General features: G+C 42.0%; 1 protein-coding gene across 1 annotated transcript; it reads right to left on the bottom strand.

Moving 5' to 3' along the window:
* Positions 1-3,058: 3,058 nt before the first annotated feature.
* On the bottom strand, positions 3,059-18,891 carry LOC148153309 (outer dynein arm-docking complex subunit 2-like). Its single transcript, XM_088001620.1, has 7 exons — positions 18,832-18,891; positions 12,945-13,099; positions 9,130-9,310; positions 8,988-9,049; positions 6,744-6,858; positions 4,082-4,270; positions 3,059-3,905 (listed from the first exon to the last, which is right to left on the bottom strand). The coding sequence occupies exons 1-7, from the start codon at positions 18,889-18,891 to the stop codon at positions 3,645-3,647; spliced, it is 1,023 nt and encodes a 340-aa protein (XP_087857746.1). The 3' UTR covers positions 3,059-3,644.
* Between the last annotated feature and the right edge of the window lie 1,749 nt (positions 18,892-20,640).

The following is a 20,640-nucleotide window of genomic DNA, read 5'->3' as shown; positions in this document are numbered from 1 at the left end:
AGTGTTTCACTTTTAAAACACATTTGGCAAAAGAAGCATCAAAAATCTTTTATTTTGATCATCATAGATTCCAGACTGTAGGAGAGCAAGAGAAGGGTTTGTTTGGATGAACTTGTGATGATGTCATTGATAGAAACAAGAAGGTCAAGATAAAAGTTTCCAGGTAAACAGAAGAAGAGGACAAATAAAAGCACTCTCATCAACATAGATCAAACTTTTCATGTGTCTCCTTTCAGATTATCTGATGGAGAAGATCTGAAACACTTGGAGCTTTTTGCAACATTTTCCTCTTCCATCAAAAAAAAAAACATTTAAAACCGTGTGCAGTAAGTTTTTCTATAGGACACATGATAATGTCAATATTGTTTTATCTGAAATAAACAGGTGGATGTAACCATAGCAACAACAGCATCAATTCTACATGCTCATCGCTGACAGATGGCAGCAAGAACTTTCACTCTGCTTGATGTGGTTCAGAGTGATTTGGATCTTTTTAAGCCGAAACAAAGAGCTAAATTCAAAAACATGCTTTAAAAATGTCCCTGCAGAAAGAGACTCTTCATTGTGTCTTCAGCTTTCAATCAAACATGAGCTCAGTCTGTCTCCAACAAGCTGAGCTGCAACTTGAACATAAATTCTGTCTGATCTCCACCAGCTGATCAGGTTCTCTACATGTTACATGAACTCTCCACATTAATGAGGATAACCAGCAGACTGAGGGGCAGAGAGAAAACATTCCCATGAATTTCAACACAAAGATAAACAGAGACAGGAAAACAAAGGAAAGATGGACAGCCTGAGTCCAATTCAACGGAGAAGCTAACATCCTTCTTTCCGACTAGAATCACATCAGTTTGGGGAAGAAGGTGAGCATCAGACCAACATGTCAGATCCTCTTCGTAAACTTGAGATGAGAATTATTTATGACACATTTAGCAGGATTATTATCCCATTCATCAGAGCTCCAGCAGCACATTTCCCTCCAGCAGCTCCAGAAAACATGCAGCTCCCTAAACAAGGCTCTTTAGTGAAAAACAGGATGCCTGAGAAGTGCCAGGGTTGCTTTATTTGCCAGCCTCGTGGCGTGTTATTCAGACGGGGCCAAATAAGGTCTCCTGAAGAGCAAAGCTAGGCTAAGATAAGCACGTCTCTCTTTGCAGCCTTTCTTCCAGCTCCATCTCTCCCTCCCAGTTGGGATCTCTGGGAATATAATCCAGTACTTGTTACACATTCCCTGACTGAAGGAACATCAACACTTGCTCAGCGTTTGAAAACTGCAGCAGGAATTCTGAAGATGTGTCCAGGGAGTCCAGGGAGTCCCCCTTCCCAGTTTCCCCATGTTTTACACTCAACTGTGGAGGCAAACAGGACAGACGGACGGCTGTGTTCAGCCAGGTCGAGGGGAACTTGCTGCAGAAGTCCAGGTAAACAACATTCCCTGCAGCCTCCAGTCAGCCACAGATGCTGAGCTGCTTTTCCTGGGTCTCCAAAGAGGAAAAGGAGGGAAAGTTTCAGGCTGAACCCAGAGTCTGTTAGAGCTGAACAACAAGAGGGACAGAAGCTTCAGTCAAAGGCTCTGAGACGTTCCCCTCTCTGGATTTAAATTATGGTGGTCCTAGTAAAGCTGTAGCCACAGCTCCTGTGTCATCTGCTCAGCACAGCCACAAGCTGAAAATAGTTTTTGTACAAACTGTGAGGCTGAATCTCCAGGTACTCCTGGTTCCTCTTTTGGTTCATTTGATCAAATCTCCAGAAGAACAAAACATGAGAGAAGAATCAGATGAAAACACACCGTGCCAGGGTGAGAGGTGAACTCAGAGCACCTAAAGAGCAAACGTTTTTCTCATTTAGATTAGTAAAATCCTAAAATACACACCAGGACCTGGCAAAAGCTGCACTCTGGAAACATTCAGCTGAAAATGACCAATAATTACGGTTTGCATTTAGTAATTTTCAGCAATTTCCTTCACAAAGCTTTGCTTATGAAAGAGGCTGTTTAACACAAGCAGCTGTCTGAATCCGTCTGAATGGATGTATGGCTTCAGCTTACAATTCCCAGAACTTTGGAGGCAACATACAGGCCAGGAGGAAGGCAGCTTGATTTGATACACAACACAAAACGAGGCTCATCCAGAGGAAAGTGGGAGATCCTGAGAGCGGACATTAGATCAATCCTAGAGGCTAGTTACTCCCTCAGGTGTTTTGGTTGGAGTGCATTTCCCCTGTGAGAAGCAGTTCCATCATTTCTGGTTGTTTTCATTATTTATCCAACAGAAAAAGAAAAAAATATGATTTCACTAAATCATGAAGTCCAGAGTTGGAGCAACACACTCGGCTGTGGAGACGGACAAGCTCCCACACAGTGTTTCCTCTGGACTCAGACAGGTTAGTATCAGCATCCCTGTTCAGAAGAGCTGAGATGAAGTTCAATCTGACCAATGAGGCGATCTGTGTTGTGTTTCCATGTCTGACATTCAATTAAAATGCTGAGCTGCTGCAGCTACAAGGTCTTTGGTGATTAAGCTCTTTAAAGTCCAAAAATACCTCATGGCGAAGTGTTGCAACTGTGAGCTGCCACATTAATAACAAGCACACACACACACACACGCACACACACACACACACACACACACACACACGCACACACACAGTAAAAAGGAGGAGTGTTTCACACTAATATAGACAAATAAAGGAACAATCCAGTTTCTGATGCGGCTCAAACTTTAAACACATTTGATTTCAGCAGCTTTTGTAAACTGGGTTGAACTCTTTGAGGTTCAGTTCAGCTGAACCATCATGGCTGCTGCTTCTGAGTTCAAGTAAACCAGTTCAATGAACATGGGAACATCTGGCTTCAGCTGCAGAACCAGCTCCGAGTTTAGAGTCCAGTTGGTACTGGGAGGCAGTTTCACACACTTGTGGTCACAGATGGATTTTTATGTGGTAGTTTTTCTGTAAAACCTCATTTAATGAAAGGATCAGACAGAAAAGGTTTTACCAACATGCTGAAACATGAACATTTTATCCTTCATAATAAGACTTCAGTCACAGCATCGTCTTGATGTTCAATCTGTTTTACTGTGAGACACAAATAGAGTGTGTGGAGTTGAGCAGGAAAATACAGAACAAGCTCCTAGTTGGAAGACATGATGGCCTCAATGAAAAGGTTGGTGGATGTAACCAACTGTGAGGAAAATAAACAGAACCGTGGATGGGTTTCAGCTCTCAGCCGTTTCTCCATCAGTCCTTGGTCTGAAACATATTGCTGCTGCATTCTGCCCTGAGGTCCAGCAACAGCCCTTAGCAACAGTTGCCCCCAGTTACAGTCATTTGCCTTGTGCTGCAATGGCATCTAGGGTCCAGTGCAGGGTTGACACTTTGCACACACTGAGCTGTTTGCTTTTCTCAATTCCCATGATGGCTGGAAAGTGGAGACTTGTTTCCACCGACTGTTTCTGCTCCATCGGTCAAAGGCTCTGAAAATAGTCTCGGCCTCTCAAAGTTTATTACTCTGTGTTTTTCACACATCACTGAAACAAGGGCGGCAGGAGACCAAAGCACATTTTCCTCAATGCAGCTATGCTAAAATTAGCTTCAAGACTGTGAAACAGACTGGAAACTGGAAGTGAGCAACAAATAAGGACTTAATGAAGGTATCCAGTCAAAGAGGAAGCCCAACTGACCTGGACGACTCCTTCCTTATGCATGCTGATGATGTTGTTGGGGTCTTTGGACAGTTGGTACAGGGCCATGGTTGTGTTAAGGAGGAGTGAACTGTCGTTCGACTCCAGGTAATGAACCACAGGGCCAACGGCTTTATGTTCAACAAAGCATGCCCTGTTGGAGCTCCACGTGCAGCAGTGGCCGATGGCCTCGGCCAGGTGGCAGCGAAGTCTGACATCGGTCTGTAGAGAGGAGAACAGGAAGGAATTTTTGACCAACAACATCCTCCTGATCAGCTGATATCTGAAGAAACTGGAAGCAAAACACCAGCTAAACTTCAACCTGACTGTAAACCAGACAGAATCTTGGTATTCAGACATTAAAAGCTGTTTTGTTGTCAGTAGTGACATGTTCTTACTGTGCTAGTCAGCCCGGCCAGCAGCGGGACAACCCCGCGATCAGAGAGGACACCCAGGATCTCCTTGTCTTTGGCTAGTTTGGCGATGACGGCAAAAATGCTCGTCAGCACCTCGTTGCTTGGTGACTTCAGTAACTGAATGATCAGCTTGAGTCCACCAATCAGGAAGAGAACCATTTCCCCGGCGTCCTGCAGTCACATAGACACACATTAGCTGCTGTTCAGTGAAGGTCAACACAGGAGACGATGCAATGGAGGGACAGTGATGTGGAAAAGGAGAGGAGGGCAGGTTAAGTTAATAACATTTAGGAAATCTGGATGAAGAACTGGAATCAGTCCAAACCTATCCTGCAGTTTGTTTGGTTTGTTGAGTTTTCCTTCCTATATCATAACTTGTCCCAATGATTCTGAAACTGGATTTAGAGATTTAAAGGAACATGTAAAACTTTGTTCCACAGTGAGGACTCTGTGCCCTCCAGCTTTGAGTTCCTGGTACCGCAAGTCTCTGAACCAGTTGTGGTGAGATTCCTACCAAACAGAGTGAACCACAGAGGAAGAGAGGCTGCTTTCAGCAGAACTTGGAGCAGCAGGCTGATGTTTAAAAACTCAACATACCATATCACTGCCATAGAAGAACACATGAAGGTGGCTCAGTCTGTAATGTTCAGGGCTTTTAAGATGCAGATGAAATATCTTTCAAAGCATTAATTTTGGATGACTGAATGGAAAACACAAAGTCGACTGAAGTCAAGTCTGTTTCAACATCGTCTGTATGTCAGCAGCCGATGCATGGTTCTGTGCTGCCGACCAGAAAAATCAATTGATTTTCTTCATTTTTCTGGTTAAATCAAGCAACTTGATGAAATTCAGCAAAGATAAAAAGCAGAAGCTGATTTGCAGTTTGACTTGTCGACTCCTGGGGGAGAACTGGATGTACTTTAGTGTTCCTCCCTCCACCAGGGAACTCAGAGCTGGGATCAGGAGTCAGTGCAGTGTATGGGCCCTGTGATGCCATGCCAGAGGATGAGGCGTGTGCACAGTGCAGGCCAGTGAGGGAGCTGCCAGGGCCACAGACCCCCGACACACAGGAAGCTTTTCCTCAGGAATACTGATGATGGCTGGCTGGGAGTCCCTGCGACAGAGGAAGCTCTCTCAAGCCACCAGCTGCCACAGACTACCCAGAATCCCTTTCATGCCCCGGACGGGCCCCCAGTTCTTAATGCTGCCGCATTAAGACGCTGCACTTGGAAAGACATTTGTTGCTAACCTCCCCCTCCACTCTTACTCAGGATGAAATGAAATAGAAAACACATTATCAGTTGTGTTTGATATGAAGCTGAGATCAGAAGAACGCTCTGAGGCTCTTCTCTGCACCAATCAGACTTCCAGGACTTACACTGCTCACATGCAAAGGAAAAATCAACCGAGCATTTAAATGTGCTTCTGCAACCAGGCAGATTAATGACACAACTCATCATGTGGAACTGAGAGGGGTGTGTTTACTTGATTGGAAGGACCTGCTGCTCTGTAGTTTGGTTCATTTTACTGAATAAAATCAGTTCCAGTTAATAACCTACAGACAGTTGGTGTAGCTCCTGTAGATATCTGTGTCTGCAGAGCAGCAACATCACTGCATGAAGTATTAGAACAGTTTATATGCATTTATACCACTGTTCTGTCATAAATTTACAACCGATCTGCCAACTCAACATTTTGGGTTTTTGTCTAAACAAAGACGGCAATAAAGCAGTTGGATCAGGTTCAGCTCGTCACTGCCTCGTCCATAAAAACACCAAGAAACTGTCTTTATGAAGCTCCCTCAAAACTGGAATGCAGATGTTCAAATAACACTTGTTGTTGAGAAGAGAAGGGTAAAACCACAACCCTGCTAATGTGTTTATGATTATTGATACCGACTGAGTGGGTCGGATCGCTCTGTTCTGATTGAATGTCTTAAATTTTTTCATGATTTCACTTCTGATGTAACAAAACAGCTCCATATAAACTGAGCTAATGTCTGACAAATTATGTTCCAGCAGATGGTCTGGCCTTGTAGACAAAGATATATTATAACATGCAGTGTTAGTTATAGTGATGTCTAAATGCAGGTAAGATCTTTTGTTTTCATGACAGAAAATCGACCAACAAAAGCTCTTAATGTTGAAGTAAACATAGCAGCAGCTAAAATGATATAAGCAGCATTTATAGTCATGTAGTTGTTCCAGTTTCATAGTGTTTTTATTGTAGAAGTGGCTTCTCAGAAGTTGCATGGTCCACCATCTCTCAGCATGTTGAGGGAAGATTTTCAGGAAGGAAATCAGACCCACAGGATATTACAGACTTTTTCTCAGTCTGTTCCTCACTTCATCAGTCCCAGTGTGCCAAGGAAGCTCCTCTGCTTCATATTAGCCCAGGGTTCATGTAAGCCTCTGCTGACACAGCTCTGCCTCTGCTGACCTCCCAGCAGAAGCAGCAGCTTGAAAGACAAGCTGGGTGACAGAAACAGGCTTCTGCCTTCTGACTGAGACAAGCCTTTAATGTGAAAATGTATGATTGATAAATGTGTGGACCAGATGATTTAAGAGGCAAACATTCTGCATAGATGAGGAACAATAATGGACTTAATGTCTCCCAGATCTACAAAGACGTATCTTTACTTTACCTTTGCATTCTCGATGCACGGACAAATGGCCCATGCAGCACTAGCCTGAACTTCTGCATTGGGGTTCTTTAGCAGTGACCACACCAGGCGGACTCCATCAAGCTGGTCAATGATTCTGAGGCAAACACAGAGAATCGTTTCATTGTAAAATCAAATCAAAGTGAAGATTTGTCTCCATCAGACCGACCAGAAGCAGATTAAACAATGACTATGACTAAACAGCACGGAAGCAGAAATTGATTTCAGCACTTTTTATTCCCACTTAGATCTTTTTCAGGGTCTGTGGCCCACCCACTCTCTACTCATTTTCCACAAAAATCTCAGAAAAGCTCAGGTCAGAGGTCAACCAGCACACATCTGGATCTAGTTCTTCCTACATGGATTTATAAATAGATGCTGAGACAAACTTTGACTTGATGTTTGCCAAAACTCCTTTCCTGAATTAGAAGGGAGTTCTGTTTGACTCCTTCCCAAGACAAACAGAACCAGAGACAGGTGGCTCCGTATTTCAGAAAGTCTGAGTGAAGTTTTCTGAAGGAGCAGTTTGATTTCATCTCATTTACATGACTCGTTTCAAACTGGAGTTGATTCTGAGAGGTCAAAGATTTACACCACAGACCCTCCATTGTCTGCTATAAAAACATGGAACATGTTCCCCATGTGTGCTTCAACCAACAAAGCCCACACTGATGCTGTCATAATGACCTAAACGCTCCCTAATCACAGTGTCTTCATGACTGCAATGAGTAGACGCTCATCAGGGACGTCCTCTGCTCCATCTGTCTTCCTTCTGCACAGAAATCAGTCCAGAGGGATCAGAACATCAGACTCCAGTCTGCAGGGCCTCTTCAGTCCAGGACCAAAAATTAAAGTGAAGCTTCGTATCATCCTCCAAAACGGCTCCATCTTCCCATGATGAAGCTAGGAAACAGATTTCAATGAAGCTGCAGCCGACAGTGACGGATTATAGGGGAGACCACAGACGTTGAAGGCATTAAAAATCCGTCTTCACTCTTGTTCTTCCACTGGACTCATTGGAGGAAGTGTGATGCCATTAACCACACACTGGTGGAGAATGAAAACAACAGGAGGATCTGATGGAAAACTGGGAAGTGATCATGGACCTGATTCAGGATCATGATGAGAGAAGAACTGTGGTGACCAGCAGAAGGTTTGATCTGAGAACAGAAACTTTGTTGGTAACATGATGTCCAGCAGGGACAAACATGTTGCAGCTGATTGGGTTTTACCACACATCATCATCAGCAATACATCATCTAAAACTGGTGATCTGACAAACATTTCTGTCAGTTCTGGTTTGGAATAAATATCTACTGTGAGTTATGCTAATTGCTCTGCAAACGACTCAACATGTGTGGAAACAAGCCACCGGGCCCAACATCCAGACAAAGGTTGTTTGAATAAGAGCTCTGTTGACAGATGGAGGCTGACAGACCGGAAGATCTGCTGTAAAAATGTAGAACATGGAGAACATGATGATCTGATGTAATAGACGTCTCTGGTTGTGTCAAGTTTACCACAGTTAGCAGCTTTATTTAGACAGGCTTCATTTCTATCCAGCCCAGGGTTTGTTTGTTTCCCAATGTAACAGAGTTGTACCACAGCAGAAGCAGCTAATTAACACCATAAACTCACAGGTTCAGTGATATTTCTGCCCAGTGATAATTAAGGCAGCTCTTATAGCCTGGAACAGGTTTATAAAAGCGACGAGGTGCAGATGGAAGCTCCATGATGCTTGAGGTTAAATGCAGAGAGAAAGCCACCGCTCTGGACTGCTTCTCTGGGTTTTCCAGCCGTGGAGTTTTGGACGGGGCAGGGCTTTAGGCACGTTAGTCTGAGCAGCTCAGTGACCGCATGGCTATAGTAAAACACTGAGAATGAAACCACAACCATATTTAACACAGCAGCTACAATAAACAAAGCTTTTAAAATCGGTCATTGGGCTAAGGATGAAAGAGACGCCTACCTGCACAGCTCCCAATGAAAACTACAGGAATCTTTCTGAGCAGCAGCCCAGGACAGGTTAATGAGGCTGTGTTTACATCCTACAATTGGTCTCATTTCCTTGTGAAAACACATGACATCAATAAACAGCCAGGAGTGAGTTTGGGCTGATTCACTGATTCACTGATCAGCCACTAATCACATTTTAACAGGCGCCTCATGGATCTACTGTAAATATAAGCAGAGCGTGAAACATTGAAAAGGAAGAGATAAACTTACGCCACGTTGTCCCTTTCTGTGGCACAAGCTCCCACAGCCTTTGCTACATTTACAAGTAGAGCCTGGTTAAATGACACAGAGCAGATGTTGGACCAATAACTGAGTTTGAACAAGAACTGCAGGAAGAACCAATGTTATATACCTGGTTTGTTCCATTGAGCAGATTAATGAGAGCCCTCATGCCCCCACCGTTGCAGATGATGGACTTGTTAGCTGGTATCTGAGCAAACTGTCCCAGAGCTCCCACTACATTGACCAGGACCTCTTCAGGCTGCTCAGTCAGCAGACCAATCAGGATCTGCAGAGCTTTGTACTCCTGGAAGCTTTGAGGGAACAACAAGAAGAAGAGATGATTGCATTAGAATATAATTAAGGTGCTTTGATTCATTTATTACAGAAACTGGACAACTAACATGGACCAAGAGTCAGTTCAACAGATCTTGTTGCTCTTGAGAGACAAGACGAAACTGTGAAACAAAACTGAAACTAGTTTAGTTTTCAACCCAGGTGCCAAATTTATTAAAGATTCTAATGATCCAGTGATTTGACAGCCAGACTAACGGTGTGTCTCCTGAACCTGACTCTGTACAGAGCTACATGATCATCCGATGACTGGGTCAAAGGTAAAGATTGTTGTCCCTTCAGTAACATCAGCATCTTGCTGTAACTCAGGAGGACAAACAATTTTCCCACGGCTCCTCACAGCCGTCACTCGTCTTTGCTTTGCAGAACCAAACCTTGGAAACTCTTCCTCCGTCTTTAACCGAGTGATTTTGCCCTGTTTGCCTTTGCTATAGAGTAGTAAACTATAGTCAACATTCAGAAGGGATATACTGTGGTTCCACTAAAACCTCAGCAACCCTCTGGTGCACAGTTCATTTCTCTGACTGTTTTTATTCCCAGTTACGGTTGCTGGCATCATAGCCTGTAAGCTACTGTAGACGGCTAAGGTCATTTGGTTCTGGGCAGGGTCCACTGAACCACAGCCTCTTCTTCAGAGTGAAAACATTGCTAATGAACAGAGGAGCTGCCAATGTTAACTTTAGTCCAGTTCAGCATCGTGAACGTCAATGGTCTTCCTCCATCATCTGAGGTATCATCTGCAGCTCACTACCCTACAATGATGTTGTTTTGATAAATCAACACTGTGTCATGTCTATTTCTGTCAGGTCCTGCTGAGGAAATTGTTTTCTGGCAGGAGTAACTTGACACAAAGCTGCCTGAAGCAGCTCCAACTGAAAACACAGGCCTCTACATGGCTGGAGGCTCATAAAGCATGTTAGAGCAGACAGGGACCACAGAAGAGCTTCTGTGTGAACAACACGTCGTCATCTTCAGTCTTTTCTCCACCAATTCATCATTATAGAGAATTAATTTTCTACTGTGATGACTATGAGCTTCACAGAAGGTCCAGGTGATATTAAGACGTTTCAGGGATTCTGAGATCTCCAGCAACAACCACAGAAACCTGACAATCATTAAATCAATGAGGAATATAATAAACAGATCAATCTATCAGAGCAGAGACCAACATGGGGGAACGCTGAGCTGCAGTCGGATAAAGAGAAGAATCATTTAAAGAGGAGATTATGTTCTGCTCATGGTCGGCCTGCAGCAGAACTACGATGGAAGGAAGCCAGGATCTGGAAGAAAACTTCACAATCTTGACCCAAACGTTGCTGCTCTGGCAAACACACTCCAAGACTTGGCAGTCTCCACTTTCCACTGCAAACTTATTGCCTCAGCCTTTTGTTAAAGCCTTTTACAGCATTTCTGTGTGTCTATAACACCTCTGTCCACAGACCCAAGAGGCCACATCTGGACACAGCTAAAAATCTGAACTAAATGTTTCACTGTTGCTCAGTCCTCAGATTTTATTCAGAGCCTTGTCCTTGGTTCAGTGGGAGGCCTTTAAAAAGTACAAACTGTGACAATGTGCTTTTTACACATTTAGGTTTCAGGACATCAATCATGTCTCATTTCATTTCTTCATTAAATCAGTGAAGGTTTAACATTTGCTGCTACTTGTCTCAAGTCCACATGACCTCCATACTGACTAGACCAAATAAATCAGCCACTAAAGTAAGACTGAATCCTGTCTGCAGGAAGATGAATTTAACTTAATCAAAGACAGAAAATCTCAGACTGCTCCAGTAATTACAGCAGCCTAAAATCTTCCAAAAGGATTTTCTTTTCACTTGTCAGCCTATGATAGATTCTGAAAAGAGGGTGGGGCCTTAAAACCTTGTTTGATTATCAGCCTCTTTTTCCTGACAGTAATGCTTTAACTTCACTCAGATTCTGATCAGAGACTCAATAATCTTGAGAAAACAAAAATAAATCCACTGACATGTTTCAGTGAACATCAACATCCTCACAGCATCATGCTGGTTTCCTTTCAAAAAGTCAGCCATGTTAGCAAACAGTCCAAAACAACAACATGTGACAGTGAAACTTTACAAGATGAGAGCGCTTTTATTCTGAAAGGTTGTTAAAATGCTGCACCAAAAGCAAAGTGTTCTTACCATTTCTAACTGAGTTGTTACTGAATGTGACGAGGAATGATTAAAGCATCATAATAATCATTCCTATTAGAGTTATTATTAGTAATAGGGTAACTATTTTACCTAGCAACAATGTGACAGGATTATGTTTGGAGGAGTGTGTGTGTTCTGGCTCTGAGTGTATTAAGCTGCCACATTTTATAACAAGCTGCTTCATCATCATCATCATCACCACCAAGTTGGGACAGCTTAACATGGACTTTAACTGGTCCATGTTAAGCCACTTGGTCAGTTCTGATCCAGGAAGTGATGACAGATCCTTCTCAGAGCTTTACAGCAGTTTTGAGCCAAACATTATTTTAGATTAAGAAAAGTGTTTTTACAACATTTCACCTCAGCTGAAACCTTCAGATTCATATTTATTTTCATGAAATATTTAAAAGGACAACAACAGAAGAAGTTGCAGATTAATGAATGTGTTTCTGTTGCATTAAATCACTGCATGTGGGTTCCTCGTTACACTCTCAGAGTCACCCTGAAGAAGAAAATAAATATGGATCAGTCAGTCTGTCAAGGCCTCAGTAGTGGGAATGTTCAGGGCTGCCAGGACTCACCCTGAAGGTTTGATTTATTTTAGAGGCAAAATTACTGACTCAAAACTCATCTGACACTAAAGTCCGAGTCAGGAACCATTCCAACCATCCTAAGAAACACTTCAATAAATCTAGCCTTACATGACTAATGATTAAAGTTCCCATCAACTCTCTAACATTAAAAATGTCTCCAGGCTGATTTCACTGTGATCCTGACTGGTGCAGTTCTAACGGGCCTTAAATGACATGACTGAGGCCTGTAAAGTCTGCACATCTGCCTGATCCATTGTTAATGGAGGAAAAGTCTGAAATCTAAAAGTAAAGCACTCACATCAAAGATCAGAGCTGATAGAATCTGAACAAAATCTGAACATTTTACACCAATAATCTCTTTAACTGCATAAACAGAGAAAGGATCTGACAGAGTAGAGTGGAAACAGTGACACAGTGAGTCGTGACTAAGTGATGGCTGCATATTAAACTCACATATGAACTGATGGCACAGAGCTGCAGCAGGCTAAACCTCCTGTTCTGGATCCATTGTGTTAATTCTTTACACACTGAGCAACTGCTGTGAAGCACATCAGCTCCGCAAGCACAGTCTCCAAATGTTATTTGACACATGGGGATAAAATGTCTAATTCTTATTAAACCTCTTTCACACAGTAATGCATCAAACGCTGCTCCAGTAAGCAGGTAGAAATTTGTTCAAGTCACTCTGATCTGTTATCCCCACCCCCCCAAAAAAAAATCACAAAAAGAAAGGCAGAGAACATGTGTTCTGTATGTCTAACATGGTGTTTTAACATGTATCTCCATGTCACCAGGTGGGACAATATATAGTAAAGTTGTGTGCGTACATAGCTACGTTCTCCATGCTGATTGAACACTTCCAAATGGCCCCGGTGGCAGCAGCCAGTAGCTTCTTGTTTTCTGCTTTAGAGAGCAGTGACACCAGAGGCTGCAGGCCTTGGTGGCTGCGGACCAGATCCCGGGTCAGTTTGTCCTCTGCACACTGTGAAGCAAACAAGAGGTCTGAGAGAGATCTGGAGTCTGGCTCTATTCAGTAACACAGAGATCAGGTGTTTGGGTCCATGATATGCAGGAAGGGCTTTGTTTCTCGACTGGCCTGGGAACATCCTGGGATTCCCTTGGAGAAGCTGGGTCAAGTGGCTGGGTAGAGGGAAGTCTGAGCTTCCAGAAGAAAATGGATGGATGTAAATGTAGGACTGTGCTAAATATGTCAGCACATGTCACCAAAATGTTAGATTTGTTCTTTGGGTTGTGGAAGCTGGTAAAGTGTGTCCGTTGAAGAACGCCTTACTTGGCGTCTATTACTGTGCGCTGGCAGTACAAGATAAGCAAAGCAATACTGACCACCAGCTCCTCACTGTAGCCAAATGTTACTTTTAATGTCCAAGTAGTTAATTTTGTATCATTTTGTCTTTGTTAATTTATGCTGTATCTGTAAAAAAATAAATAAATAACTGCGTTAATGAGACTTATGTTGACATGCAGTATTTGCTGTGAATTCTGAAGGCAAAGCCGCTGCGCTGTCGGGTGGTCCGAATAAACGGTTTGAACTACAATCTCAACCGTGTGCGTACCTCATTACACTCTCAGAGTCACCCTGAAGAAGAAAATAAATATGGATCAGTCAGTCTGTCAAGGCCTCGTGTTTGTTTGATTCTTGCCTCAAGTTTCCTTCCGACAACAACCTATTAAAGAAAACACGATGCAGAGTCTAAAGAACAGCGAGGTGTCATCTCACACGGACAGGGTTACATAAAGATCAATAATTTTCAAACAGGCTCATCAGTGGAGACCTACATCCACAATCTCAGTTGTGTGATCAGATCTTCTTCACAGAGCAGTTCTCTGACACTGCAGGACAACAGGAACATGTGTTCTCCATATCATGAAGCTAAAACCTAAATGTGAACCATTTGTCCATTAACAGCAGTGGATCTACTGCTTCCTTTGTCTCCTCCATTCTAACTCTTCAAAGGATTTGCTGGGCCAGCTTCATACCTTGTAAAAACAAGAAAAAATTTGATGTTCAGGAGCGATAGCTGGGAAATCAGTAAACAGATCATATGTTTTCATTTTCAGACGCTTTGGTCTGGAGGGATTGTCGACATTGTTTAAAACATCGACACCATCTGAAGGATTTCTGACTTTCCTTCAGCAGGACCAGAGCAGATGCTCCAAGACGAAAACATTCAACCATAGAAGAAATTATTCAAATCAATGTAAAGTGTTTAAAAACTGCATCAATGTTTTCTTTGTCCTCAAGTGTTAACTGTGATTATTTAACAATCTTTGTTTACTGAGCTATAACTTGTTTCCACATGTTGCAGAGCTGACATTGAAAGAAAATCTAAATAATTTCAACAGTAATAACCTCTGTAGCCCCATGGCATTACAACATGGTGGCTATAGAAGATCTATTGAAGGTTTAATGAATATCACAACATGAAAGAATCTTCTTGGAGGTCACTCTGTAGTGATCTTTGAGGAAATGCACACGGGCAAAGGAAACAGCATTAGCATGAGTTGGTACCATGGTTCTGAAGGAGATGACACACAGAGAGAGTAAAACTATCCAGGATAAAGTCTAGAGCTGTTAAAATACACCTAAATAAAGCAGAAGATGTCAGTATAAAGGCTGCACAGTGGTACAGTTGGTAGCTTTGTTGACTTGCAGCAAGAAGGTCCTGGTTTCTGCATGGAGCTAGCATGTTCTCCCTGAGCATGTCCGGTTCCACAAAGACATGACTGTCAGCTGGATTAATCTCTCTAAATTCTCCTTAGGTGTGGGTGTGTGTGATTATAGTCACAACCCCACAAGCGTGTTGGGTAATGGATGGATGTGAGCCTCATGAAGATTCCTTCAACATGTTGCTGCTTCAGGTTTCTCTGCCTGAGCTGCTAACAGCAGAAGCCTCCACGTGGCTGAATGAAGGTCTTCTTGTAATCGGGTTCCTCTGGAGCTGCAGCTGGGATTCTGCAGACACAGTTTGACCTGCTGCAGCTCCAGGCCAATAAATCACAGCACTAAGGATGTGGAGCAAGAACGAGGTGAGCAGCACTGCCAGTGAAGCACTGGTGACCCTTTATGCAGCGCTTTTCTGCACGTGACCTGGACATGTTGCTAGAAGGAGTGAACATCTGTGGTTAGTGTGGAGTTCTGATCTGCAGCGTTTGGTTGGTGCAGATGAATGCAGGCCGCTGACAGAGCTTTGTAGATCTTAATGTCAGAGAGGAAACCTGGCAGAATTTAAACTGATGAGGACAGATCAGTGTTCAAACTGCAGGTTCAGAGTGAAGATCACCCAGTAACAAGAACAATCCAGTCTCTGGATGCTCCATAGGAAGGATGCTGGTAGAACTGGACAGAATGAATGATTACTGATGTCCAATAAAATAAAACTGAATCACTTAATATTCATCAGTGTCATAAAAGGAGTTAACCTTTTATGGTTAACCTCTAAAAGGTTAGATCTTGATCTAGATCTAGTCAAAGATCTAGTTTTTTGACTAGATCTTTATTCTAGTCAAAGACCCGACTAGAATAAAGATCTAATCAGGTCTTTGAGTTGAGAAATGCTTTGTTCACAAAAAGAAAAATTATGTCATCTTTAAAGAATAAATAATTATTAGAAAAAATAAAACAAACCATCAGATGTTAGACAACATAATGAGACAGAAATGAGCTTCTGGTGATAAAACCTGCTGCTACCGACTACTTTATGGATCAGTTTTATTACAGCAATCAGTCATGAAGAACTGAGAAGAACAATGCAGCAGTTCTGCTTCTGGCCAGCAGAGGGAGGAAACCTTAATGAGGACATAGCTTGTAGCAATCAGCTACTGTTAAATTCATTAGTTTAATGAAAATCTCTGTTGATATTTAAACAAATTTAACATCGTCTTCCTAAAATATCTCGTTTTATCAGCTCAGTTTTTTCTACAATAATTAGACTGAAGTTTTAAAATCTAGCATTAGTTCTACCTGCTGCATCCTTCCTGTTAAAATAAATCTGTTTATAACAGGGATGATGAAACGAAGCTTGTACTTTAATACTGATGCATTAGAAACTGGAGATTGAAGTGAGAACCATGTAAAACAAACACATAAGTTCATGTTTGTCAGAAACTGACTTCAGATTGGATTCTGGATGTTGTGAGAATCAACATGAGCCTCATAGAGGAACAGGTCTGTAGCCGTCCAGGTAGAAAAACTAACACTTCAGACCCCTGAGCAAATATCCCCACATAAACATCATTAAAACATCAAACAGATCATGCATGTGTCGCTGTGTGAAAGTGTTTCACTTCCTAAACAACAATCAGCAGTCTGTGGTGTGAGAGGGAAAAGATCTGCTCCTAAAATGAAAACAGATATTTTTTATTTGTTTTATTTATGGTGATTATATTATGAAATGACTGCAGATCTAAGGTCATAAATAACTGCACTGTGGGGTTTCCAGACAGAAAGAAAGCAGGGACATGCTGTGTAGAGTTACATGCATCTTTCTGCGGCAGGAAAACACAAAACCCTAAAACCATCAGCACAGTCCTGATGTTAAACTTTAAAATACACTGCATAGTGTGTTGATTTTATCTGAATGTTGCCTCTTTCATATCACTTCCATCTCTTTGTTCCCCTTTTGGAAAGAGTGAATGCCTACTTTTAGACAGGGAATTTCCTTCCATTATTTTCTATTTTCTTCTCACTTCGAAATCTTCTCAACTGCAGAGTTTTCCACAAAACATTTTCTCAACTGAAGTGAGAAGGATCTTATTTAGCAACAAGCTCTGAAAGTCACAAGGGAATCAATTCAGAAAATCACAAACTGCTTCCTGAACATCAAGCCCTTCAGTATCACTAAGATTATTGAGCTATGATGGTATTCTACTGCTGAAGAATGATAGAATTAAGGAGATCATTTTCTAATGTAGTCTGTTCGAATGATCCTGTCTAGATTAGGGCGGCAACTAACAGTTATTTTAGTAAGCAGTTATTCTATAGATTATTCTGATGATTAAATGGATTTAAAAAGCATTTTATTGCCTAAAATACAACAACATTGCATCCCTTTATTCTACACTAAAGGTAAATACTTCTACCATCAACATGTGAAACTCTCAGCCCTTTCTATTTGACATACAGTATAGGGCTAATCTGTTGATTATTTTTTGGATTAATAGTTGGATAACTAAAAGTGTTGAGTAGGAGTTCCTTCTTTTGTTTTTCTAAAGAATTTGAACCACTTGAGACTGAAACCCTGTGAGTAGAACTCTGGGTAAAACATACTTACAGAAATCTTTAATCTCTTAAAAGGAAAATGTATATGCTTTGTACAGTGTTGGCTTTTTTATTGCTCTGATAATCTGGCCATGGCCTTCCTACGCAAGTCCACTTGATTCTAATCGAGTTCAGGGCTCCATCTGGACTTTCTACAATTAAAGTGGATTTCTCTGGTAGAATTTCTATTGAGCCAATCAGTGAACAAAAGGAAAAGTCGTGAACGATGACATCCATTTTCTGCGCTGCAGAATTGTAGCACGGCTGTAGTTTTAGCAATGGCAGCAGAGGAAGTGAACAAAGTTGTTCAATCCGTGTCTGCCAAGCTTCAAAATACTGGATTAACATTAACAGCCTTTTTGTTAATAACATGGCTCTTCTTCCACTTTCTAACAGCTTCTGTAGCCCTGTTCTGGAATTTGCTTTATGATGTACAAACGATGTTGAAACCACAACTAGGTTTCTTTATCAGATACAGGGTTATTTTAGATCAAACAGAACAAAGTTGAGAGAGCTTTGGTTTTCTCCAGCGTTTCTGGCCTTCCCTTCTTCATTTTTTGTGAATTTGTTTCCATCACCACTTCTGCTGCAGCTGCCACATGTAAACATTGCTGTAGTTGTCGGAGTTACAACTTTCATCACTTCTGCTGCTTTCATTTAACAAAACACAAGCTTCCTTTTTCTAGTTTTTGTGATTATGTAAACTGGGAGTTTTTCAGCTGTGGAGCAAAAACCTTTCCTTCTAGACCCAAGCACTCCGCATGGTCGAGCTGAACTGCAAAAGTGAGAAATCAGTTCTAACTGTTGCAGGTGCGTGATGAAAATTGTGTCATTTTGTTTTCGTTCTCATCCTCATGTCATCCATCCTTCTTGTCACAACCTCCCCAGTGAATTGTTCGCCCACGTCTCTATGCAAACCTATCGTGCGATTGGTCTGAATTTCACAGGTACTTTTATTTGTGTGCTACTCTACCTCCATGGCTCATGCTGAGCAACCATGAGCCTATATTCTGACTATTTGTGCAAGGTAGGACAGATTTTCAGGTAACACAGATGGTTATAATGCTGATTTTAGTCAGATTTTGAGGAGCAATTGTCCAAGGGAGTGATGAATTGTGTACTGAAATATACAACTCTGCCATTTGTTCCTTTTTCTTCAAATTGTGAAAAGGTTTTCCAGCCCATCAATTATTATATCCTCCTCCTCCTCCAAACTTGTGAACTCGTAATAGTCGTTCCTCTCTGCAATGATTGCTGTGATTACTGTGTCGCAAGTCACGCATGTGTAACACCATGGCGTATACTGCAGCGGGAGGGGGAGTTTGGCTCGGTGTGCCTTGTGGACTGTGAAAAGTCAGTGCAAACGAACATCAAACAAAAGCCGACAATTCAACCAAGCTGGGCCCTTGAGAAAGATAATAATCTTGAACACTTACCTTTTCAGGAATGTTGTGAGTCCAGGTGAAGATGATGCAGAGAGTCCACCCTTTCATCATGGTCTTGGTTTTGGATCCCAGTCTTTTCCACTCTGCAGAACTCATCAAGAGCTCCTCTTCCTCTGCTGCACTGCAATAATTTCAAGTAAGAGTCTTTATGACTGCTTCTATTTTTTATCATCATCATCATTTAACAATCTGAGACAAGGCTGGTACTTTTTAGCCACTGAGATCCTTTCAACTTGAGCCTCCAGTGTGTCCACTTATCAAAAGCTCCAGCTGCAACAGCTCAGCTCTTTCTAGATCTATTTATCAGTCAGAGACCAGATGTGATCGCTGGGTTTTTTTCACAACTTCTCTTGGTTTGGTGTCTGTAATTGGGCAGACATGGTTCCCACACTATGAAGTCTTTATTAACTCCGATCACTGAGCCATCAGGAATATTACCACTGATATTCATAAAGCATCCAATCATCTCTTCATAAAGTGTGACTGCTGGCAGGCATGCTGAGCAGATGTGGAAAGAGCTCGGCATCCTTCTGCTCCAAAGCTCCTCTGCACTAACAGAGGGATCACTGCCTCGCTCTCTTCATGGTAGTCTGGTCAGATTTAAAGCCACTTTTCTTACATCACTTCTCACTTACCCACATATAGTCAGCACACCAAGATTCCTCCATCTCTGACATGGCTCACGTTTCTTCCTGCCGTACAGAGCTCGCCGTAGTTTCTCCCACTCTCGTTTTTCAGGTGTCTTAGGTTGGGCTTGTTCTATTTCATAAACCACGTGTGCAAGATGAATACTCCTACGAGGTTTCTGTTCTACAAAATACTGATGGTGACAGAAAAAGACAGAGATTAGAAATAGAGACCAAAGATTCCCTTTTGTCAAATATAATAAATCTTGATGGAACAAATCTGTAAAATACGTCTGTAAAACTCTGCAAATGTTACTTATTAAACCCAAATGGTCAGTTTGATTCCTGCTACTTGTGAAGATGTGTTCTGAATATTGTCCCAACCAACATCAGAGTTTAGTTACGTTTCATTGTTGGACAAAAGGATATTAATGTCTAAAAGTGTTGTCATGTCAGTCCAAGAAGAGTGAAATGAAAAAAGAGCAGTTATTAGAGGCAAACGAGAAACCCTGAACTCCCATAAAATCCCTTATGAACAATCTGCAGGCCTGCAACAGGACTAGGTCTTTATTGAGGAACTGGAACAAAAGAACATGTTCCCAAAGCTTTCCAAAGCACAAATCCCTCTTTAATCATTAAATGACAAATATCTCCCATTCCTCAGAATCCAGCTAAAAGCTTCCAGCTCAGTCTGAACTGAGCTGCTGCTCTTCCGGTCTGATTCTGGTTCTGGAGGATTTGAAGTTCTAACAACAAACTTTACAGCCTGTAGAAAAATGCCAATGTCCCTGTCTGAATGGAGAGCAGGTCACAGTTTAATCACAGACACCTGCTTCTGCAGGAACAGCTCAGACTGTGATTGGCTGTTAGGAGCTGCACATTGTTAAGGGCAGGGAAAAGAATGAACATGTACGTCTGCAGGTTGGGTTCACCATCAGCTGGAGCCAAGCACGGCCCATCGTCTCTCATTAAACACAAAGTGACTCGCTACTGGAAACATACAAGTCAATTCACCCAACCACAGACTAACAGGCAGACTTTATTAGGCTAACCAAGATTCTGTAATTCTCTTATATGTGAAATGGACAAGAGCCATGTGTTTGCTGAAGGGAACACTCCCTAGAATAAAATCAAACTCTGTTCCAGATGCTTTTAAAACTCTGTGAGAGTGATG

The sequence above is a fragment of the Poecilia mexicana genome, unplaced genomic scaffold, assembly GCF_051168715.1.
Source record: "Poecilia mexicana isolate PSO_F unplaced genomic scaffold, ASM5116871v1 scaffold_20, whole genome shotgun sequence".
NCBI classification, from domain to species: domain Eukaryota; kingdom Metazoa; phylum Chordata; class Actinopteri; order Cyprinodontiformes; family Poeciliidae; genus Poecilia; species Poecilia mexicana.
This window is presented reverse-complemented; position numbering and strand designations above follow the sequence as displayed.

Excerpts from the sequence above, each read along its gene's own strand:
- LOC148153309 (XM_088001620.1), bottom strand. The coding sequence starts at position 18,891 with ATGATGAAAGGGTGGACTCTCTGCATCATCTTCACCTGGACTCACAAC. Across the intron at positions 9,311-12,944 it reads AGCATGGAGAACGTAGCTAT|CTTCCAGGAGTACAAAGCTC; the intron begins GTACGCACACAA and ends GTTCCCTCAAAG. Across the intron at positions 9,050-9,129 it reads TGCTCAATGGAACAAACCAG|GCTCTACTTGTAAATGTAGC; the intron begins GTATATAACATT and ends TCATTTAACCAG.